This window comes from Rhinolophus hipposideros (assembly GCF_964194185.1).
Source record: "Rhinolophus hipposideros genome assembly, chromosome: 24".
In the NCBI taxonomy this organism is placed as follows: Eukaryota; Metazoa; Chordata; class Mammalia; order Chiroptera; family Rhinolophidae; genus Rhinolophus; species Rhinolophus hipposideros.
In genome coordinates this window covers 17,646,849-17,672,052 of record NC_138070.1, presented here as the reverse complement: position 1 = coordinate 17,672,052, position 25,204 = coordinate 17,646,849, and the positions used below count along the sequence as shown (strand labels likewise).

Sequence of the window (25,204 nt, the reverse complement as noted above, 5' to 3'; positions counted from 1 at the left end):
CTCTTTCAGGTTTGCAATAAGCTTTTAAGGTAGGCTCGTTCATTCCACACAACAATCTGCTGAATCAAGAAAGGCAGATATAATTTCTATTGTGCTGGTTTGGAATCTTAGATAGAAAGAGGTTTGTGAGTTGCCTAAGACCACATTGTCAATCAGTGGTGGAGCTGGGACCAGACCCCAAATTTCTCATCCCTAATCTATTCTTTCTTCCACTGGATCTCCTGATACTTTCGTTTGTTTTTGGTAAGTTTGATGTAGAGCTGTGAGAAACTTGAATGGTTCATTTTTCTAGTTAGTTCAGCCTTCTCATCTAACATTCTCTCAGTGACTGCAAATCTAGCGCATGTGTGTCTAATATCAAGGTGAATACTGTCCCACTCTGTAGGAATTCAGAGTAAAACAGGTAAGGCAGGCACAAAACAAATGCTAGCAGTGACATTTAACATAGTTAATAACCGAGGGCCCAGAAAGTTTACCTGTGACTCATGTAAACTTTCCCCATGACAGTGGGGAAGCCAGGACTGGAGCACTCATCTGTCAAAATGGGGATAATAGTCCATTCTTCTTAGGCTTGTTGTGAGGATTAAATGGCTCAGATAACCCATGTGTAAGTATTTAGAACAGTACCTGGCACAGAGTAGCTGATCAATAAGTATTAGTTTAAGTTTCATGCTTTCTACTCCATAAAACTGCCTCTCCAGATGGAAGTGGGTCAGAAGGTTGGTAATTGAATATGTGGCTCTCATGAACAGGAACGGTACAGGAGAAAACGTGTTTCTTCTCATGGAAATTTGACTAATAATGTATTCCTCTTTAGCAGAAGGGATTGGTTATAAATGATTGGATTTCATGCAGCATGTTTCTTATTCTTAGCTCCGCCTCCCTTCTTAGGCACATAGATCCCCACATTTGTTGGGTTAGTTTGGGATTTGTTTTACTGTCACACGTATCACAACTTTGGGAAGGAGGCATTTTTTATTTTGTTATATGTAGATCATGGTTTTTATGCTGTTTCAGCAGTGTTCCATGACCTTATTCTCCCGTACACTTCTGTCTAAAACAAACAGACAGAACAAAATTGCTTTTCTCCCCTCTAAGTTAGACCTAAAATGTGTTCACTGTAGACTTTATTCACTTATATTAATAGTGGAACTTTTAACCCTTGTTGGAAGTGGCGTGTATGCTAACCATGCTTTCTTCTTTTTTAAAAAATACTCTGCTTATTTTGAAATAATTTTAGACTTGCAGAAAAGTTGCAAAAACAGAATAGAGAATTCCCACATACTTTCACATAGTTTTCTTTAGTGTTAACATTTTGAATAAGCATAGTATAATTATCAAAACTAATAAATTCATACAGTATAATTATGAAAACTAATAAATTAATACACTACTATTAACTAAATGACAGCCTATAAAAATGTCACTAGTTTTTCCGCTGATGTCCTTGTTCTGCTCTAGAATACAATCTGGGGTCCCACAGAGCACTTAATTGTGACATCTCCTTAAGTTGCCTCTAGTATGTGACTTGTCTTTGCCAATCTTTCCTTTAACGTTTTTTTAGTGCAAGTCTGCTGGAAACAAACAAACAAAAAAATAGCTTTATTTTTAATTGTGGTCAAACACACATAACAAAATGTACCATCTTAACCATCTTAAGTGTACAGTTCCATACTGTTAGTGCGTTCACGTTGTTGTGCAGCCAGTCGCTGCAACTCTTTTTCCCCTCGCAAAACTGAAACTCTATACCCATGAAACAACTCCCCCAGTCCTGCCTCCCCCCAGCCCCTGCCAACCACCATTCACCTTCCTGTCTCTATGAATCTGACAATAGGTACCTCACATAAGGGGAGTGGAATCATACTGCAGTTGTCTTTTAGTAGCAGGTTTCTTCACTAAGTCTGATGTTCTCAAGGCTCCTATCTTAGGTAGCATGAACCTGTGAATCTGCATATCCAAGTTTCTCTTGTCTTTAAGGCGGAATAATATTCCATTGTCCATATACCCCACGTTTTGTTTATCCATCCATCTGTTGCTTTTTCCTTTTGGCTGTTGTGAACAATGCTGCTGTGAACTTGGTTGTACAAAATCACTGTGCAAGTGCCTGCTTTCAGTTCTTTTGAGTATCTACCCAGAAGTGGAATTGCTGGATAATACGGTAATTCTGTTTTTAATTTTTTGAGGAACTACCATACTGTTTTCCGTAGCAGCTTTTATATGTCAGAAAGTGTCTTTTTTTTTTTTTTTTTTTTTTTTTTTTTGCTGTGACATTTGAAAGCTATTTTCTCTAAGTCTGGAGATTTCTTTCAGATTTCAAGATGTTGCTCCACTTGTCTCTCTTGTATTGTTTCCAATGAGAAGTCTGCTGTCATTCTTAGCTTTGTTCCTGTGTAAACTGTTTCCTCTGGCTGCTTTTAAGATTTTTTTCCCTTAATGTGTTTAAGAAAATTGATCATGATGTGCCTTGTTGTAGTTTTGATTTTAAAATAATAGTTTTTATTAAACCTGGAAAATTGGTAGGTCTTATTTCCTCAGATATGTTTTCCTGCCCTCTTTTCTCTTCTCCTTTGAAGACTCCAGCTACACATACGTTAGGCTGCTTACGCTGTTCACATAGCCCACTGATGTTCTGTTGAAACACTGTGTTTTATTTTCAGTCGTTTTATATGGTACATCTTCAAATTGACCAATATTTAGTTTCTAATTTGCTGTTAATCCCATGCCCTGCATTTTATTATCTGAGGCATTATGTTTTTGTCTATAGACCTCTGATTTTTATCTTTTTAGAAATATCTTCCAGGTCTCTCCTTAACATGTTCATGCTTTTCTTTATTTTCTTGAACATAAAATATTGTTATAATGATTCTTTTAATAGCGTTGTCTACTCATTTGTGTCATTCCCGGTTTGGTTTCTGTTGATTGAGTCTTCTCATTATGGGTTGTATTTTCCTGCTTATTTGTTTGCCTGATAATTTTTGATTGGATGTCAGACATGGTGAAGTTTACTTTGTTGGATTCTACGTATTCATGTATTTACAAGATGTTTTTTAACTTTGTTTTGGAGCTTTGTTGCCATTAAATTACTTGGAAATGGATTGCTCCTTTAGAGGTTGCTTTCAATAATGTGTTTCCTTGAAAATAAGACCGGGTCTGATTAGTTTTTGCTCCAAAAGACGCATTAGGGCTTATGTTCAGGGGATGTCATCCTGAAAAATCATGCTAGGGCTTATTTTCCGGTTAGGTCTTATTTTCGGGGAAACACGGTATTTGTTGGGTGGAACCAGAGCAGCCTTCAGTCTAGGCTAATTTTGCCTCGCTATTGAGGCAGTACCTTTAGAATCCTTCGCGTCCCATGTATTGTGAAGATATTTCATTCTGGCTGGTGAGAAGACTATTCATGGCTCTGTGTGAGGGTCCACCTGCTTCTTTCTGGTGGTTCTTTCCCCAGCCATGGATAGTTTTCCCCTACGGATCCACCGATCGGTTCTCCAATGAATACTTGGAGTAGGAGGACCCTCTGAAGAGCGCCACAGTTTTCTCTCAGCGCAGCTTCTCCTCTCCAGTATTCTGCCCTGTGAATCCTGCCCACCATAGGTAGCCTCTTTGAGCTCTCTACTCTTTCTTATCAACTAAGGAAGACTGCTGGGTTTGTCTTGGATTCCCTTTCCCAGAGCTGCAGCCTAAAACTCTCTGCAGTGAGCCTAAGCAATCACAGGGCTCACTGCTTTCTTTCTCTCTCAGGGATCATTGTCCTTTGCTGCTTCTGGTCCAATGGCCGAAAACTGTTATTTCTTGTTTATTTTTCCCCTAGTCTTTTAGTTGTTTCAGTAATTAGGTAAATGAGTCTTGTCCCTGTTACGCTATCTTGCTTGGAGGCAGAATTTGAGCAAGTTATTTAATCTCCTTATGCTCCAGTTTACTCATCTATAAAATGATAATTATGGATTTGTGAGGACTGAATAAGATAATAGACATAAAGCACTTAGTACAGTTCCTGGCACATACTAAGCGCTCAGTAAATGTTAGTTATTATTATTGGCACCAAAAAGGGGGAGAGAATGGTTTGAACCAGTCTAGGAAACTAGGATCGTGAGCCAGTTTTTTAAAATTCTGATTCACTTTCTGTAACTTGTAAGTATTAAAAAGCAAGAGCTATTAGTGCACGTGTTTTTCTCCCTCTCCTTACCTCCTGTCCCCTGCCCTATTTATTTATTTTTAACCAGGTCTAAAACATCATTCTTAATACTGTAATGAATAGAAGGTAGTAACTTTCCCTGAAACCTTCCCCCACCCTCCAAAATCAGAATAGTAAAGCAATTAGGGGCACAGTCCGTAGAGTCAGACTTGGATTGGAATTCTCGCTTCCTTGTGCACTAATCTGCAGCTTAATTATTCTGCCTGCCTAATCCTCATTTTACAAATGAGGCAACACCACATACTTCATATGTTTGTTGGGAGAATTAACTAAGTTAATGTATATAAAGCCCTTTAGCACAGTGCTTGTCACATAGTTAGGACTTAATAAATGGTGGCTCTTAGCTTTACTAGTAGTACCATTGTCACGCAGGGTGTCATGCGGGGTCTCTAGTCCTGCTCCCTGCACAAGCTCCCCGCACAAGAACGCAGGATATGGTGAGGCCAAAAAGGAACACCCACGGAGCCATAGATAGGGGAGTCATACCACTATATTCTCGCTGGCAGCTGGGTTGGAGACACAGGAAGCAGGAGCCACACTATCTGCAACCTGCTGCCCACTTCTCTCTGCCAACCAACCAACCTCACTTGCTAACTGCAATCTGCGCTTGCTAGCTCAGCCACCATCTTCTTGGTAGCCCTCATCCACTGCTATCGTAGCCACAGCAGTTATATTAGTGGCCAATGGCTCACTGGTTACAGCTGTGGCTCACTAGCCACAGCTCACTAGCCACAGCTGATGGCCATCCGATCACAGTTGATGGCCATTTACTACCTGAGCCAGCACCTTTCCACGTGAGGGCGAGAGCCTGGAAACTGAACTCCTGGCTCTGTCCCCACAGCCATTCACACCAGATATCTAAAACTGAAATGACCATATCTAACTCCAACTTTCTAGGTCATGGTTTCCTTTTAGTGGTCTCTTTCTTTGTAATACCCAACGTAGTAATATTTGTATATCATTTTATAGTTTACAGGATGTATTCACATACATTGTCTTATTAGGTGCTTGAATCTTTGTTTCTATTTTCCAACGAGGAACCTAAGACTCAGAGAAAGAAGATAAGCAACGCACTTACAGCCAAACAGCTAGTAAATGAGGGAGCCACAGCTACACAGGATTAGAACTGTTTTAAGTGTCCTTTGCACCATTCATGTGGCTTCCAAGTGAAACACTTTACTTGTGTCTAGATTTATATACTGTGTCCTCAACAATGGATTTTATGTTCTTTCAGGGCAAGGATCATACAGTGTCTTACTTTTTCTATTTTGCTTAGTGGCCAGCAGTCAATGTAAAGATACTGTTTACATGATATCTATGGAAAGAAAAACATACTTTTTGTTTTACTGGGTACTTCTCCCAAAGAAGAATGATTATTGAGTAATTAATACCTATTTGTGTAGGATACTGTTAAATGATAATTCTTTCTTCAAAATGTAGATGTGTAACTATATACTCTTGAGATATTTTAATTTTGAAAGCAAGTATCTTCTATATCGGTAAATTTACTGAATTTTCTTCTCAGGATAAAACTTTTCTAGAATCACATCAAATAGAGCTGCTATTTGCCAATTTCATGGAAGTTATAGTAGATTCCATTTGTAGATCAAATGTCAATGACTAAATATAACTACTTACAGCTAAATCTTATCAAAGCAATAAGCTCAAAATAACTTCTATGGAATATAAAGCAAAGAAGGGAGGCAGGATGTTTCAAATGATGGACGTTTCCTATTGTTTCATTTGAAAAATAGTTCTTATTTTGAAAAATAAATGGTGGCTATTGTCTGTGTGTTTCTCCATGTTGCTTTCAGAAAAAAAAAAACAAAAAGAAAAAGATCTTAAACTTTTATCTCATGGTTTTTGCCTATATTTTTGTATTCTTTCAGGGAAAGAATTTTCTTTGGAGCTGTTAATTATATGTTAATTATTATGGCCTATTCATGATAATTGATTCTCCCCCCCACTCCCTTTAAAAGAATAGTTGTATTCTCTGAAGGAGCCTATTTTGACTAATTTTTGTTGTTATATCTGTACTGGTTACAGATTTAGGCAGAAGGTTGCTGTCACTTCCAGAAGCGAGTTTTGGTCAAATCATCCTGTATAGTTAGTATAGTTATTTGGTAGTAGTCTTATTTATTTTCTTAGCTACTGGTTATATTCTACATAATTACCTATAAAGAAGCTTGTTGTTGTTGTTAAACAAAACACATTACTCTAAATGACGAATCTACACCCAGTGGTCCTTGCTCCCATAATTAAAACACCTTGTCAGTGCAGATGTTAAACAGCGGTGCTTTTGCAGATGTGATTGGGATCTATGGACTCCGACGGCCTTCATTTCCCTTCTCCAATAGAAGGATTCTGTCAGGGGCCGGATAATACCCTCGGATGCTGAGTGTTACCGCGTAAGCAAAGCAGCCCGAGCATTTGGAATCCTCTTGGGTTGCTCGTCCTTTATACAACATTAAATGCTTATAAGCAATTAAACCTTTGTGTACCATATGAAGAAGGGCTTCATAAAGTATCTGAAGGAGTTATAATGAAAGTCAAACTCCAGTTTGTTTGTTTTTTAATTTGTAAAATAGGAATAGAACTTGCCTCATATTTTGGTCTTTATGTTGAACATCTGGCACAGTACCTGGCGTATACTAGGTGCTTGGTAAATACTTGTTATTTGAATAAATGAAAGGATCCAGTAAGGAATGGGAAGGTACTTACAAAGTGTAAAGTTATCTTTGGGGGGGAGCTCACCGACAGCCAGTGTTCTCATACATCCTCTTCTTCGCACTTGCTCTGTGTGCTCTTCTACCCTGCTCTGTGGTATTCTTCACCCCTCAGCCCTTCTCTGTATTATAAGATAAGAGGGGTTCAGCTAAATGCAAACTTTAGCTAGAAACAGAGACTGTTCTGGAGGGACTCGACTAACCCGCATTTTACTGACGAAGGCATTTCTAGGTTTGGCAGAGGTTGTGCAGTGTCCTTGGGTCAGATGGTGTGTGGTCTGTAGTTCTGCTCCTGACTTCGGCATTTGCTCCTTGTGGCACAGATCGTGCAGCTTTTCACATTTAACATGTGTGATCCTCCGACATGTTGGCAGGGGCGAGGGGTCACTGAGATTGATTGAGCAGGAGAAGGAGAAGGGAAAGCCGACCGTCAGCATTCAAGAGTCTCCCTCCTGGCCCTTCTGTTGGTAACAGTTGCTTCTACCCAGAATCGAACAAAGCATAATCTTGAAAAAAATAAGACTTCAGTGTCTTATTCTTACTTTCTCCCTTTTTGAAAAATGATAAGTAGGACAAACCATGAACAACAGGGAGGTGGGGAGAGAAAGGGTTCAGGGAATACGACTGGGACTGTCGGGAGAGAAAAATATCGGCAAGTGGGTGATTGAGATGCTGGAGTTTCCAAGTGGCTGTAATTTTACACCGAAAATCCTGTAATTACGTGCTTAGCTGTTTAATAAAAATACCCTGTAGTGAAATTGCTATCTATTTACTCTGTATCTGAAATGAAGAATATCTTAAATACACACGTTATCATGGGATGGGTGCTGCATCTTCAATTTTTTGAAAAAGGAAATTAGATGTGTTTAGTAGCACTGTTCAGAAGTTTTCCAACTACGAATGACCAATTCCGAGTTACCTGACTAAATCTATCATTTTTCAGTCTTGTAGTTTTCCTGTTTTCTGAACCTTTGAAAGAAACTTTCTGTGAAAACAAATGTTATATGATTAACTTCTTGGCCGTGAACCTACTGTGTAAAAAACCAGTAGCCAGGGTGGTTAGGTTGAATCTACGTGTCTGCATGCAGGCTGCCTGCCTGAGTTGAAGTTCATCCGGGGTCTCTAAGTGATGGAATCTGGGTTTTGCACATAGGAGCAACCGTTTCACTGCTTTAATGACAGTTAAAATGATCCTGAGTAAATAGAGTTAACTGTAGTAGTGCCCGAATCACCTGGGGGTATTCTTAAAAACAGATTCTGATTCGGTGATCTGAGAGGAGACCTGCGTTTCTGCCTTCTAACCAACTGTCAGGTGGTGCGCTAATGTTTCTGGGCCAAGGACAGCATTGAATAACAAAGGTTTATGGTGTTGTTTCATTATCTTACACTCCTCCTTCTCTCTGTAGTTCTGTCTTTCTTGATCCAAGTGTCTTTTCATCTCTTTCTCTCTCTGCTCTCAGCTTCTGTCTCTCCCTGTTTCTGTCTCACCATCCTGTGTAATTTCTGCCTTTCTGTCTTTCTTTCCTTCTCTTTCTCCTTCTCTGTCTTCCTCGTTACTATCTCTTCTATAATCACCTGCCTCTTTGCATCTCTCCTCTCTCAGCCTTCTCTCTCTCTCTCTCTCTCTCTCTCTCTCTCTGTCTCTCTCTGTCTCTCTCACACACACACACACACTCACATATGAACACACACACACACACACAAACCACATTCAGAGCATTACAATGTAGGGCACAGAGATGATCAGTGAAGAATGTTCACCAGTGTTTAATGATGTTAACGATGTATTTCCCATTTTGAATCTAAGCCAAAGCCTTCTTTATCTCTGTTCTTGGAGATAAGGAAAAATGCCAACAGGGTGGTGTGTATGAATTTGTATTCTCCATTGGGATTCTGGACCCTGAGACCTCCTTCTAGAGGTGATCATGGTTCCCTCACAGGTGTTAGGAAAACACATAAATCCCCCAGGCCGGTTTGGTCATTACAGAAGCCTAAAATGGTAATTCAGAATCCAGCAATCTTAGCTGATAAGCTGGATTCCTCCCCATAATTTAATCACAACTGTTCAAATAGTCATACTTCTTGTAGTTCTGGTAGAATTCAGATTAACTAGTGAGTAATTTTGAACTAATTACTTAAGACCTTGGGCATTGAGTTCTTCATCTGTAAAATAAGAGAGTGTAAGTAGATGGTCTCCAAGGTTCATTTTAGCTATGACATTCTATGATTTAAAAAATCAGTAGGTAAAGTACATTTCAAGTATCAGTTGTTAGTTTGTTCAAATTCTTGATTGAGTCATTTCCCCATCAAAATATAAATTTCTTTTTCTGTTAAGTGAGGGTAGACTTGATATGCTCTAGGTTTACTTTAAAGATTAAGCAATATATTGCATTCATCTCTCAATGATTTGTACTAATGTAGATAATGGATAATGTAAGCAGAAAACCTATGTTTATGTGCTTTAGGACACATTAATCACAACAGAACTTTCTTCCCAATTAGTTTGCTTGGGCTGATAGTAGACATAGTTTGTATTTGTGGAGCTACCTGGAGCTATCACTATCTGGACATAATATCTAACACGAGATAATCTAAAGCCTAAAAAGCCCCGCTGAGTGCCTTTGCTTTTCAGTGCTCTGGGTGCTCTCTTATTTATTATCACTGAACAGAAGAACAATTAATAACTATGTTAGAAGCTGTCATCAATCTTGGAAACGTCCATTGTGTTTTCTTTGATTTTGGTGGAGAAGAAATGAGGATACAAAGTGGAACGAGTAGGGCCTTGAAAAGTTGAGTTCCTTATGTATCTGAGTCTTCTCTTCTGTAAGTAGTCCCCAGACTTGTTAGATGCCGTACCCATATACTGGCACTAGTCAGACTGTTCCTTGGATTCAACATCTTGAAGTATCACATGTTGTATGTTTTCTATCAAATTGTTTAATTATCGAGAAACCATCGATGATTATCTTCTGAGGTAAGACTTTTGATTTTTTTCAGGGAAACCGTTGGATAAATAAATAATTATAAATGTAGTGCTAATGCAGATTGGTATGTGCAGTCTTTGGTGTTACAACGAAGGTTCAGAGAGATGGGGAGAATGAGGTTGGATAAGATGTACAATAGTCTTTGTGTAAAATGTTCACTTACTCCTCAATACAGATATATCTTGCTTTCAAGAAGTATAGTCTGTAGAAAGTTAGGGTGTCAGTGAAGAGACTGTAATGAGGGCACTATTTACCGAGGTTCGGGCAGGGTTAAGGAAACGAAAAGCGTAGTGAGATATCCGGAGCTAGCCTCCGTCGGCAGTTGTCACCACCTGCCCGAGGCCAGAAGGAGCAAGAGGGAACAGTGTCATTGAAGCCTGTTGAGAGGTGGCATTGTTGAAGAAGAGCTGTGTGAAAGAAGCTGTGGCCACAAAGAAGGCACCGAAACAGTCATGACGAGGTCAAGAGGGAGCTGAGGGATTGTGAGCGGGACCAGGAATAAATACTCTGACCCCTCTCTCCTCTTGCCTTCTGAACTTGGGCCAGTGCCTCCCACTTGCTGAGCTCAACCTGAAGCCAGCGGGTAAGGGAGCCATAGTTGTCCGTAGGGATTGGCCTTGTGGTGCTCAGAGGGAGCCGACAGGGCAGGGTCGGATAAGGGGTGGGGTGGGCAAACAGAATACTCAGCACAGAAAGGATACATTTTGATTGACAGATGGAATTGCCTTAATGTAAAATGAAGCACAGCTATGATTTTATCTCATGTTTGCTGTACATTCCTGCTAATCTTATGTATATATTTTTAGCATCTGGTTTTAAACTTTTTACAAATAATAATTTTCACTATGCCTTGTAAATACCTCAAGAAGAGGGCATTGTATGTAAATGCTAAAAGCCAAAACCAGCTCATTCTATAGATTTTGTTTGCTTCTGTAAATCTTTACTGTACTCAAGAAAAGGAGACATGCTAGTTAGTCATGTTGACATTTTCTTTTAAAGGTGATGAAAGATACTTTAAATTAAACATGAATCTTTGAAGAACCTGTGAGTTAATTTTTAAAACATGACCAGTTCTCAGATGTACACGGACTGCATAAAGAAAAAATTGTTTCTATTTTAGCAACCAATCTTTGCTTTTGAGTGATGTTACTAATCTAATTATAGTACTTGTTAAAACTGATAACATAGGATATCCTTTTCAGATATATCTGTAGTCGACCTTCATGATACAGCTTGGCTCTACTACCTTTCCAGAGGTTTACAAGCCCGGTTTTATTTGTGACCCAGCAGAGTCACATGCGATGCTGCGAGACCCTATCCATTGAAGGAGAAAAGTTCTGTGTTAAAACAAACAACCCCCCAAACCCCAACAACTTTTTAGTAATTTACAAATAAGTGCTTCAGTCTGCCCTTAAATGTAGCCCTTCTGTGCTCAAGACCAGCACTCTCTCGCCTTGACAGCCTGCCTTGCTGGTCTCCTTTGCAGTGTCTGCTCAGAGGGCGCCACCCTTGCTGGGTAAGTGGTACGCCTGATCCTGATAATGAGGCCACCTTGGTTCATTTCTAGTCGCTGATCATCACACTCTTTAAAGTGTAATGCTACTCTAGTATTAGCTTTTCAGATCCAAACTTAAGAAAAGAACTGGGTGTCTTTTTTTAAAGTGGTTTAGGATAGACAGAAAGCTGTAGATACTCTAAGTAGTGACCCCTTGAAAAGCCAGATACCCTTCCAAGTCCTTGATTCAGATCTAAAGTACATGGGCTTACCATTGTCGTTTGAGAAAGTGTTTGCGCCCTAACCAGTACACAGCCCCCTTCTAGATTGTGGGCTCTTTTTCCCTTCTAATATTGGTTAATAGTTGTCTCTTTCTGAACTTCCCCCCCCACCCCCAGGGCACATAGGTAAAAAAGCAGAAGTATTGAAGGGTATTCATTTTGTTGGTATATTTTTATAAACTCTTAAATCAGTAGTGTTGTTAAAAGTTGTAAAGTCTTATTTATCACTCTTTTAAGTGTTTTTGCACATTCTTTCAGCACCACCCACTGTTCTTCCTATCAGTTTAAACACTTGTCTTACTAGCCAGAGCATTTGCATGTTGTAGTGTACACATTCAAATGTGTTTTCACAGTAATATTGCGGTATCCCGTTACCATGACTGCATGGAAACATTCTTTGTAGTTTTTCATCATTATAGGCAAAAATTTAAAAATGAGACTACTGTGTATCACTAATCTTTTGCAGCCATGGACAAAATAAGGAACTAAGTAAGTTGTTTGAGTAGTTTAAGGAAAAACAAAATAAGGAAAAGCAGCTACTTTATAGTTATCAGATTTCTTCTGAAAGAATCTGAAGTTTGGTCTTTACCAATTTGCATATTCCGTCCTTGTCTGCTTTATTCACTATGTCATGTGTAACCTTGCCACAAATATGGAAAACTACTTGAAAATGCAAACCTCAGATAGTACTGTCTCACATATTCAGTTCTCTTGCAAAGAAGAATGAAAGTAGGGTAGAAATGAAATGATTATTAATGCTTGAAAATAACCCTTTCACGCTTTTTGAAAAACAGCTTTATTGAGATATAATTGACATACAACAAACTACACATATATAAAGTGTACAATTTAATAAGTTTTGGCATATGTGTACACCCATGAAACCATCATCACAATCAAAATAGTGAACATATTCACCACCCTGAAAAGTTTTTTGTGTGTGTACCCTTTGTAGCTTCTTCCAGCAATGCCCTCCCCAGGCACCAACTAGTAGCCTTTCTATATATTAGTGTATATTTTCTAGATTTTTATATAAATGGAATTATACAGCACATACCCTTTTGTGTTTGGCTCCTGTCATCCAGCATATTTATTTTGAGGTTTATCTATATTGTTGCATATATCAATAGTTCATTCCTTTGTATTGTGGAATAGTATTCTTTTGTATGGATATATCACAATGTATTTAGCCATTCATCTGTTAATGGACATTTGTTTCCAGTTTCGGGCTATTATATATAAGGCTGCTATAAAAATTTGTGTACAAGTCTTTGTATGGATATATATTTCATTTTCACTTGGGTAAATACCTAGGAGTAGAATGGCTGGATCATATGGTTAGGTGTATGTTTAACTTTTTAAGGAATTGCCAAAATATTTTGTAAGATGGTTCTATCATTTTTTTTATTAGTTTCAGGTGCACAGGACAAAGTAATACTTAGACATTTATCATTTATATCCCTCACACTGTGTGAACTCCCTTACCCCATCCACTATCCCTCTGACATCGCACCGAGCCATTACATTTCCACTGTCTCTATTCCTAATGCTGTACTCCACTTCTTGTAAGTATATACATGCGTATATATAGATACATGTATATATATATATATATATGTGTGTGTGTGTGTGTGTGTGTGTGTGTGTGTGTATATATATATAAAATTGTAGTTGACATTCATTATTGTTCAGCTTCAGCTTCAGGAGTACAGTGCCGTGATCAGGCATCTACATCATCCCTGAGGTGGTCTCCCTAATGAGACAAGTGTCCATCGGATACCCTACAAAATCTTTACAGCATTATTGATTACATTCCCCAAATTAATTTTCAAAACCCCGTGGCCCTCTTGTGGTTACTGACTGTTTTCTAATCCCCTCATCTTTCCCCTTATCTGCACTCCCCCTTCCCATCTAGCAACCCTCAGTTTGGTTGTATCATTTTACATTCCCACTGTCAGTTTAAGAGAGTTCTAGTTTCTCCACATCCTCACCAACAATTGGTATGCATGGTCAGCCTTTTAAACTTTAGTCATTTTAAGAGGTTCATAGTGGTATTTCATTATGATTTTAATTTCTCTAATGACTAAGGATGTTGAACATCTTTTCATGTGCTTTGCCGTACATTTATCTTCTTTCGTCAAGTGACTAAATCTTATACCATTGTATTTTCATTGGGTTGTTTGTTTTCTTATTGTTGGGTGTTGAGAGCTCTCTTTACCCAGAATGCAAGTCCTGTATCAGGTATATGCTTTGTAAAGATTTTCTTTCAGTTTCTGATTTATTTTTTTTATTCTTCTAATTGTCTTTTGAGGAGCAGCAGTTTTCAATTTTGATGAAGTTCATTTTTTTCAATTTGTTATTTTTTTAGATTGCACTTTTGTGTCATATGTAAGAAATCTTTGCTTGCTCCAAAATCACAAAGGTTTTCTCTAATGTTTTCTTCTAGACATTTTACAGTTTTAGGTTTTAGATTTTGGTCTGTTTGATTTTCAGTTGATTTTAGTATATGGTGTGAGGTATGGATCCACATTCTTTTTCGGAGGGCAGTGGTGCATGTGGTATTCGTTTGTCCCAGTACCCTTTGTTGAACTGGCTATCCTTTCTCCACTGCGTTGCCTTTGTGCCATTGTCCAAAGACAGTGGAATTTTCTTATTGGGCCTTGTGCTTTTCTGCTATGTTGTTCAACACTGTGAAAACAAAAGGAGAGCAGATAAAGACGAAACTCTTTGGAAAATAAACAAGACCTTTAATAATCTGGCCCTAACTGAACTCTCCTTGTTCATCTCCTACCATAACTGGTCTCTTCCCACCTCCCCTGGTTTTACTGTGTGGAATTGCTCTCCACTCCCTGGCTGTGTCATTGGCTTTCCCGCCTCTGTGCTTTCCCACAAGGTCTGCCCTCTGCCCGAGACACCATTTCCCCAGTGAAGCATCAAGTCCTTTGTTAAGTCCATCCAAACGCTACCCCTTAGAAACCTCCCATTGCCTAAGTTAATTGCTCCCCCTTTGTGTCACCAAAAGCACTGTAGACAGACCTCTATTGAGTACTTAGGACTTTCTATTGTGATTCTCTGCATAGCTGTCTTTCCTAATAGACTATGAGCTCCTAAGGAGGCAGGGACAGGGATCCAGCCTAATTCATGTTTATGTCACAGTGGCTAGAATACAGCAAGAAAATGTTAGAAGAATGGGTGATTGAGAGAAGAGAGAGGAAATTAGAAGTGAATATTTTGAGAGAAAAACTTGTTGAGAGGAAAATACATTGTATTTAGATTTGGTTTGCCGTTGTGGGCAGAATGTCCTGTGGGTTATAGGAAATGTTAGGTAAGACTGTGTATTTGTCTGTGGGTTTCTTTGTAAACTTCATGGTGTTCTTGGTTGAAATTTGGTGTTGTTTCTTTATATAGTTAAATGCACTAGTTAATGACACAGGAAAATAACAAGACAGTATCAAGAAAGGTATGTTGAGAATGATATTTTCAACATATACGCATGTAAAGAAAGAGGAAAGAAGTTGTTGAACCAGCAGCTGCCAAATTATGGCACATACTTTCCTTTGGGTTCAGTTTTTCATAGTATGTGGCACGTAACCATGTACAAATTGGTGGTTAATAAATATATGATTAATATATGCCATGTTTTGTGTTCTTTTAAGCCACTTGTGATGAATGACAGACATTAAATAATACTGTCTTTTTACGCATAGTTTTTTAAAATTCTTAATCTCATTGAAAGGGATTTAATTAGAAATGTCCTTGGGATCTAATTTTGGTACTATTTTTACACTGTTTTACACAGCGTAATGTTTGGCAGTATTTCTAATAGACGAATAAATTCAAATTGAAGGGCTAACTGATTGGAAGTCATACACAGGCAAATATACATATGTACTTGTGTTAATAGCAACATATACATTTCACTGTTTTCTTATTTACGAGGATGGACTTTATCAAAGAGAACAAAATTTGGATCTTCTTGCTTTTGCAGAAACAACCTCTAAGCAGAGACCTTGAGCCCATGCACACTAGTGAAAAGGGTCCCAAAGGAATAAGATGGATGTCTTGTGTTTGAATGTATGTTTTCTGCTACAAATAATTTTTCAAAGCTTACTTCTGTCTTTTCAGGTTCATGTACCCTTTTCCGGTTAGCTAAACAGTTAGGAATGACACATAGTTTTCATAAGTGTCAGTCATTGCATGACCTTATTTCCAAATTTTGAATATCGCCTAAATAAATCTATCAGATCAGAGTTGTTCATGTTGAAAGAAGATTAATATTGAAAGAAGTAGTGAAAGAAGATGAACATTGCTGAGTTTCAGGTTTAATATCTTAGTGAGAAGGTACCCTTGTATCCAGCTTTGAGAATGTTAGACTTTGTTTTAAAATAGGCAAAAAGAATAGGTGTAGTACAGAGGCTATTTAGGGCAATAAAATTACTGTGTATGACATTTTAATGGTGGATACATGTCGTTATACATTTGTCCAAACCCATGGAATGTATAATACCAAGTGTGACCCCTAATGTAAACTATGGACTTTGGGTGATAATGATGATGTCCTTGTAGGTTCATCAGTTGCAACAGATGTCCCACTCTGGTGAGGAATGTTGGTAATGGGGTTGGCGATGGATATGTGGAGGGCATGTAGCAAATCTCTGTACCTGCCTCTCAATTTTGCTGTCAATGCAAAACTGCTCTTTAAAAAAAAGTCTTAAAAAACACCCCTCAACAATCACAAGAAAACATGTTTAAAAGCAAATGCCATTGCAATGTATGATACGGGATCAAAAAATATGGTGAATGTTTAAATTAAAATTTATTACAGTAAAAGACACATTGTCATTAATCCCCCTCAAAATACTCCCCCTCACTTCGAACACACTTACCCCATCGTTCTTGCCACTTTCTGAAGCAGTTCTGGAAGTCCTCTTTCATGAATGTCTTTAGTTGCGCTGTCGTGGCTGCCTCAATGTCCTGAATTGATTCAAAATGCTTTCCTTTCATGGTCATTTTGACTTTGGGGAAGAGTGAGAAGTTGCATGGTGCCAGATCCGGTGAATAAGGTGGATGAGGACACACCATAATGTTTTTATTTGACATAAACTGCTGTACCAGAAGCAGAGCCTTTCTGTTGTGATCACAATATACGGTGAATGCTGCTGCTGAGTGCCATTCAGCAGAAAGGCAGGAATCTTCAATACGGGAAGCGGCCCGTCGAACCTTAGTAACAGTGTGTGACAAGTTTCAGTTTGGTTCAGTGCAGTTGGGTGTGAGCTGCATTTGAGAGAAGGTGTGTTTTAAAGTTGCCTTAAATCATCCTCCATCATGACAATGCTCCGTGTCACACATGGCTTGTGTGAATTGGCTATACGGCAATTCTGTCAAATAAAAACATTACGGGGGCAGCTGCTTAGTTCAGTTGGTTAGAGCGTGGTGCTCTTAACAACAAGGTTGCCGGTTCTATCCCCACATGGGCCACTGTGAGCTGCACCCTCCACAACTAGATTGAAACAACTACTTGACTTGGAGCTGATGGGTTCTGGAAAAACACAAATAAATAAATAAATAAATAAATAAAAGTTAAAAAAACAAAACAAAAATATTACAGTGTGTCCTCATCCACCTTATTCACCGGATCTGGAACCGTGCGACCTCTGTCTCTTCTTCAAAGTCAAAATGATTCAGGACATCGACGCAGCCATGACAGCGCAACTAAAGACACTCACGAAAGAGGACTTCCAGACCTGCTTCAGAAAGTGGCAGGAATGATGGTATAAGTGTGTTCGAAGTGAGGGGGAGTATTTTGAGGGGGATTAATGGCAAAGTGTCTTTTACTGTAATATATTTTTAAATTTAAACATTCACCATATTGTTTGATCATACCTCGTATATTTTACCTGTGTTCAGAAAATAGTAATTTTATGTAAAAATATTATGATCCCAATTAGCGTTTGAAACTAGCTTTACTGCCAGCTGTCAAGTAAGGAGTGCATGGGCTCAGGCACTTCGTTCAGTGTTCTGCCCAGGTTCCGCGAGGCGGCTGCTGACTCAGTGATGCAGGTAGGATCTCACACATACACTCCGTCTTCCTTCTCGGCGTCGAAGCAGGCCCTTTAAAATCTGTCTTACACATTGCACTTCTAGTTAAGATTTTGTTTGAAGAAGGCTATTGGATGCTTTATGATAATGATGACGACAATGCTGTGATGATAGGGAAGGGGAGGGTAAGGGGGATAGAGGGAGAGAGGGCATAGAGGAGGGAGGGAGGAAAGAGGAAGGGAGAAGGAGGAGAAGTAAACATTTTGGATTAGGGATCAGATCAGTTTCAGAAGCAGACTTGATCTGCCAGTTCCATGTCATCTTTTGCAAATGACCTTTGGAACCCGATTTCCTTTCGTAAAAGGGAAGGTGTACAGCATCTCTGTATCCTGTGAATTGCTCGGAGTAGGGACATCCTGAGTGCATGCCGGTGGGAGCTCTCTGCCTTGGCCCTGCCCATGTCACACCCCCGGAACCAAATGGTCTCCTGGAGAGACATGGCAGCCTGACGTTGATAAGAAGCTACTCCATTGTGTCAGAATTTCCCTCTGGGTTGAATGGTACCAACTAGGCTGCCTGTGGAGATTTAGAAACACAGTTTCTCAGGTTATCAAAGTACATCTGCTTGATGGTTGGCAGATGGCACTTGGGTTTATCATGAACCAGGTTCTCTTTCTTGGGATCTGCCCATATACTACGTTATTTGACAGGCAGGTGAATGTGATTGGATCCAGAAAGAATTCCCCCCTCCCCCAAAATGTCTTAGGCACTAAGAAAAAACTCTGAAGCATGTACAGAAGCACGTAGTGTCTAATATGTGTCTTTTAAAAAAATTTATTGGGGTGACATTTGTTAGTAAAATTAAATAGGTTTCAGGTGTACAATTCTGTATTACATCATCTATAAATCCCATTGTGTGTTCACCACCCAGAATCAGTTCTCCTTCCATCACCATATATTTGATCCCCCTCACCCTCATCTTCACCCCCCACTCCCCCTTTCCCTCTGGTGATATGTGTCTTTTATGAGGAAAAATGGATCATTGGATTCTGGCTGGACAGCTCTTTTCCTTGACCCAATCACTAAGCCAAATTTGCTAGATCAATTCAAAATCTGATTTGAGAGGCTATCAAAGACAAAGGTTGTTGTTTAAATGGTGAAGCACATGATATAGTCCTGCAAAGCATTTTTCCCCCGATATGACACCTAAGATGGCCCCTAGAGTTAATGGAAGAGATTTTCTTAAAAAGTCTTTTAAGACATTTTTGCTTACTATTTAATTTTAGTCATTCCAATTCATCCTCTAGAATTCAGTCCTAGGCTCAAACCTATTAGTAATTAAAATTATGCCCAACTGTTTTCACTCTTGCAGTGAGGTGTTCTTCTTAATGAAATGATCTGATTATTAGACATATCATTATTGCAATCTTAGGAATTGATTTTGCTATATAGCTCAGTAATTTTCTAGGTTAGAGGAACCGGGAGGGATACTTCTCAGGTAAGACCCCATGCCATTTCACTCAGAGAGGTGAACACAGGAGATGTGAAGGCCACATAGGGACGGGGAGAGCAGAATAGTCAGCAGGACGGAGGCAAGAAGAAGATCACCACACTGGCAACTGCACAGAAGCTACTAGTGAGGAAAGTCAAGGATCATAGTGGCCCTCATTCGCTCACTGTCCACAGCTCCAGCATGATAGGCCAGTGGGAACCTTGGCGCGTCAGGCTGGTGGCAGACAATTACTTCAAAATAATAAGTTACTTTGCATGAAATGTTTCATCTATCAGGTAGGAGCATGAATTTTGTGATATATGAGGATATTATTGCTTAGGACAAGGCTTTCTTTCCTAATTGGCGGTGCTTTGTGGGCCTACTATTAGCATATCAGCTGATTCCTCTTGTGTTGCACTGCAAATTGCTGATGAACTGCTTTTATGTATGCAGAGCTGACAAGTTGCCTCATTTAGAAACAAACAGTAGTGCTCTAAGGAACTAGTCACAAGTTCAAACTGACATTTAGAAATTGTAAACCCACAGACTTCATGACAAGTAATGCTGTCAGTTTAAATTATAGCATTTCTACCTAGAGATAGGATAAAAAAGAGCTAGTAATGTAGCCTGTGACCAGTGTATTAGAGAAAGATTCTGCTCTAGTGAGCTGAGAGATTGTGCTATTTGGATCTAACATTCAGTTGCACTTCTTTTCGCTTGGATATTTTCTGGGTGATCAGCCAGTGTGTGAAGGGTTGACACAGCGAATGGTTGTAACAAATGCATATTAGTTCAACCAAAAAATAAAAAAATAAAAGCTGTGTTCTTGGTTTCAGGGGAGAATTTTGAGTAACTGAGTTAGGAAACGAATGAGTTTTCAATTCTCCAAGTACTTGACGTTAACATGAGGAAGTTGAACAATAATTTCACTATCTGGAAAGATTGAATTTATATAAAGTATGTGGAAGGAGGGTGGGATGTGTCAGGTTGAAGCAAATAACTCCCTCCTTCATTTTAGTACCTGCTCGCTAAGTCCTTCCCCATCATCCCTGTTGTTGTTACTGTCTGCTGGCATTTTGATGTTCCCCCAACTAAATCAAGGAATCAGCTCTCCTGTAGTCAAAGTATATTCTCTTTTTTTATTTTATTTAATAAAGTCTTATTTTTCAAAATGTACAGCTGGTGGGACCTGTTTTTCATGCATCTTCACCAGCAGCTGGGGTTTCCGGTGTAAATGACTTGAGCTCGGTGTGTTGAAACTAATTGAGTAAGTCCTTTCCTAAGGAGCTCCTGAAGGGCTGCCCTGGCCAAGGAGCCGCGGATCTTCAGTCTCTCAGAGACAACAGCCGGGGTTATAAGCTTGTAGTTGGGAATTTCCTTATAGAGTTTGTCATATGTCGCTTTGTCAAACAAGACGAGGTTTTTGAGCTTGTCCTGAACTTTGCCTTTGGACCACTTCTTTTTGGCCTTGCCTCCAGATTTGGTCACTGGGTCTTTGTCTTTCTTGGCCAACTTTCCAGCATCTTTCTTCTTCTTGTCGTCTTTGGGCGGCATGGCAAAGCGCGGAGAGCAGCGGCTACTGCAGCTTTGCTAAGATGTCGGACAAAAAGGACTGTGAAAGTATATTCTCATGCGGTAGCATGGTCACACCTCTGGCTCTGCAGTCCTTTGTGAGGGACATTGGGGGTCCAGCATGCAGTCAGTGTGCATACTGGATGGGGTACATTGGGGAAAAAACTAACTTTACACCTGTTTCTTTCTCGCTTTTACGTCTACATGTTTATATAAAGCTAGAATTCTAGAATGTAAAAAATGAATTGAATTTTTAAAAATCTGACTGGAATTGACAGAAATAATTCCCACGTAATGACCAAAGTGGAGAAGTGGTCACTGTTCTAGTACCTCCCATGTGCCCTTTGCGTGGGAAGCGTGTTACGGCTTGGAGTGCAGGGATGGCTGTAATGCCTGCTCTTCTGTGCTCTGGGCAATGCTTGTCCCTTCTGAGTCAGGCTTTTCATCTTTAAGGTGAGGATGCCTATTCATCTCTATTTATAAGTTTATTGTCAGACTAAAATGAACCTGGAACTCTTTTTTAGGGCAGGATGTTTTATGCAGATGGTGTTGTGATTATTATGTCATATGGCCAGGATTGGCTTCCAGCGCAGTTACACAGATCTCATAGAATTTAATGCGCTGTGGTCATTGTTTTGAAATTCTGCGTGACTGTCTCTTTCAATTTGCATTTTGTAAATGAGGTCAGATGGGGCAGTGGAGCACGTGCTGGGGGCATGGAGCCTCCGTGATCCAGCTTTTGCCACTTCTCACTTCCTTGGGACCAGCTTACTCCCCTGCCACTGCCCAGAGACGGTGGCCACCCTCCACTCCTGGAAGGAACTTGAGTGTGGGCCCAGGAGGAGTGGGATTTGGTGCGTGTTCTCCGCACCCAGTGGGTGTTGCCCACGAGTATCTGCATCTCCCTATGAGCATTCTCATCTCTTAGGGAGCACAGTAGTAAGTAGCAAACAAACGACCATAACTTATTTAGAGAAATACCACAGAAAAAAAGGAAGAAAACCTCTCTTCCTGCTTTTAAACAAAGGACCCACATTTTCATTTTGCACGGGTCCCCACAAATTATGTGGCTGCCCCACAAAATGTGTAACCAGGTCTGAGTATGGTAATTTTCAAATTGTGCCCTTCAGAGCCCTAGGATTTCTCAGGGCCCCTTCCAGGCCCCCAAGGGATAGGTAATGGTGACTTTGATGAGAGGCCTTTGGTAGGGGTGCGGTAGGGAGCAGCCAGATTGGAGTGTGTAGAGGAGTGGGTGAAAGGTGAAGATGTACACAACAATTGAAACAAACTGGTTCAAAAGAAGAGTAGGGAAGAGCGTGGTAGCTGGAGTAGGAGATAAAATAGAGGGAGAGTTCTTTATTTGTTGTTTGTTGTTGTTGTTAATTAAAGAGCACTGAGCATATTTAAATGTTAATAAGATGAAGTTAGTTGAGTCGGAGAAGTTAAATATAACCATTTCCAAAATATTTATTGAAATGTATCATTTAGTTTTTCTGTACATTCTTGAACTGAGATTCAAAAGTTTTCATTTTTCAAGGCAACAGAAGGCATCTTCGATTCTGTTCTTTCTACCCAAATGGGGGAGGGCAGTGTGAGCACCCCAAATGTGGCTCAGGGCCATCCATATTTGGCTGTCTTTTTAGCTGTCATAGGACTGGTGCTGGAGCAGAAGGCCACACAATCCCTCCTTCTTAACTGAGCAGTGCAGCAGGGTGATCTCTGCCCTGCATGTGTTTGGGAATGAGATCTGTTGGGATTTTGAATACTCAGTTGTGCAGCCTGCTGGGGGCAGCTGTCATATTGGCTCCGTCAGGTATAGTGGATAGCTCTTGGCAGTGACTACTATTCTTTGACTCCCTAGGGAATGGAAATTAATTGGCTCCTACTTGACTAGAATATTTATCAAAATTTGAAAGTACAGTAATTTCCCCCTTATCCGCGGTTTTATTTTCCACGGTTTCAGTTACCTGCAGGCAAACGTGGTCCGAAAATATTAAATGGTAAATTCCAGAAATAAACAATTCATAAGTTTCACATTGCATGCCATGCTGAGTAGTGTGATGATGCTTCTTGCCATCTTGCTCCAGGATGTGAATCATTTCTTTGTCCAGGGTATGCAGGTTATATATATTACCTGCCTGTTAGTAACTCGTAGCCGGTTCGTTTATCAGGTTAGTTAACAGATATTTTGAGAGAGAGAGAGAGAGAGAGACTACATTTACATAAATTTTATTAGTCTATTGTTATAATTGTTCTATTTTATTATTGGTTATTGTTAATCTCTTACTGTGCCTAATTTGTAACTTAAACTATCATATGTGTGTATATGTATGTATGTGTATATATATATTTATATTATTTATATATGTATATATTTTCATATATGAAAATACATAGTATCTATAGGGTTCAGTACTATCTGTGGTTTCAGGCATCCACTGGGGGTCTTGGAATGTATCCCCATGGATAAAGGAGGACTACTGTAGTGAATTGGAGTATTTCGGATTACTGTATTTTTTGTTTCTTTATAAAATGGGAATAATAATCCCTACCTCACAGTTGTTGAGAGGATTAAATGAGATAATATATGTAAAATGCTTAGTAGAGTGTCTAGCACATGATTGGATACTTGAAAGAACGTTAGTTTCCTTTCTTCTTTTTCTTTTAAAAAATGTAAGTGTTGTGTGGATATACCTTGTATGGATATACCTTTCTGCATGCAATAGAGATGGTCACAAAAATTATATGCAAAATCAATTTAAAATTTGTAATTATGTTGGATGAAGTTTCCACTGAAAGAAAGCTTCAGTGATAATTTCTTTTCCAAAGGGGATGGTGGGGGAATACTTTTGTAAAGAAAATATCTCCAATTTATTTATTTATTTATTAAAGGTTTTTTTTTCTTTTCTTTTATTGGGGAAGGGGAACAGGACTTTATTGGGGAACAGTGTGTACTTCCAGGCCTTTTTTCCAAGTCAAGTTGTTGTCCTTTCAGTCTTAGTTGTGGAGGGTCCCGTTCAACTTCAAGTTGTTGTCCTTTCAATCTTAGTTGTGGAGGGCGCAGCTCAGCTCCAGGTCCAGTTGCCGTTGCCAGTTGCAGGGCAATGGCACAACCCCCCATCCCTTGCGGGAGTCGAGGAATCGAACTGGCAACCTTGTGGTTGAGAGCCCTCTGGCCCATGTGGGAATCGAACCGGCAGCCTTTGGAGTTAGGAGCAGGGAGCTCTAACTGCCTGAGCCACCGGGCCAGCCTCTAATTTATTTTTAAAAAATATTTTCTTGTCTAGCATTGCTTTAAATAAAAGTAAGTTTTAACTTCTATGGATCTCCCTTTTCTTATCTGTAAATTTGGGATAATAATAAGAATCCATAGTATAGTATTGTTATGAAGTCAAGCATGGTCGCTAGCACGTTGCAAGTGCTCCATAAATATTAGCATAATTATTATTTTCATCAATGACATATTATTTTGAGATTATTTAAGGATCCTGTGGTTTTAAACACTCATATCCACATTTGGATAATAAAGTAGTATTCTTTGTTCTTAAAGATATTTAAGACATGTTAGTTTATATCAGTAACATTAGATAGAGGCATATTGTGAGTCACGTGCCACTTCTCTCTTTATTTGTTGTGGCAAAATATACGTATCATAAATTTTAGCATTTTAACCATTTTTAAGTGTACAATTTAGTGGCATCAAGTATGTTCACAATTGTGCAAACATTATCACTTTCCAGTTTCAGAACTTTTTCATCACCTAAAACAGAAACTTTATGGCCATTAAATATTAACTCACTCTTCCTCCTTCCCCACGTCCCTCGCAGCCTGTTTTCTACTTTCTGTCTTTATGAATTTGCCTATTTCAGGTACATTATATAAGGGAGAACATACAATAAATGCCCTTTTGTGTCTGTCTAATTTCATTTCGCTTAGTGTTTTCAAGATTCAGCCATGATGTAGAATGTATCTGAATTGCATTCCTTTGTATGGCTGAATAATATCTCATTGTATGTATAAACTACATTTTATCCATTCATCTGTTAATGAACACTTGGGTTGTTTCTACCTGTTGGCTATTGTGAGTAATACTGCTATGAACATTGGCATACAAGTCTCTTGAGTTCCTGCTTTCCATTTTTGGGGAGTATACAAGTAGAAGGGGAATTGCTGGATCATATGGTGTTGCGACGTTTTTTCCTGTGGGCACCGCTAGGAGCTCCATCCCCCTCCTCCTTATTATCGGAGCTGTCTCTGGCGGGCAACGCAGTTAGAGGCCTTCCCGTCAAAACAATGTTGAGCGATCACAGCTGTTAGGGACGGACCTCCCCGGCACCCCGGCCAGATTTCCCCCCAACCCGGAGGCCTGTGGGGACAAAGCCCCAAAAAGCAGTTTCCAGGCTCTCGGCCTCACATAGAA

At 39.4% G+C, this 25,204-nt stretch overlaps 2 protein-coding genes across 4 annotated transcripts in view; one reads left to right on the top strand and one right to left on the bottom strand.

The window, feature by feature from the left end:
• TTC28 (tetratricopeptide repeat domain 28) overlaps positions 1–25,204 on the top strand; it is a 617,832-nt gene that overhangs the window by 250,303 nt on the left and 342,325 nt on the right. The gene's annotated exons all lie outside the window — the stretch shown is intronic.
• On the bottom strand, positions 20,419–20,766 carry LOC308492350 (small ribosomal subunit protein eS25-like; the record flags this gene model as incomplete). The annotated part of the gene is made up of 1 exon (XM_081037199.1): positions 20,419–20,766. The coding sequence occupies one exon, from the start codon at positions 20,764–20,766 to the stop codon at positions 20,419–20,421; it is 348 nt and encodes a 115-aa protein (XP_080893325.1).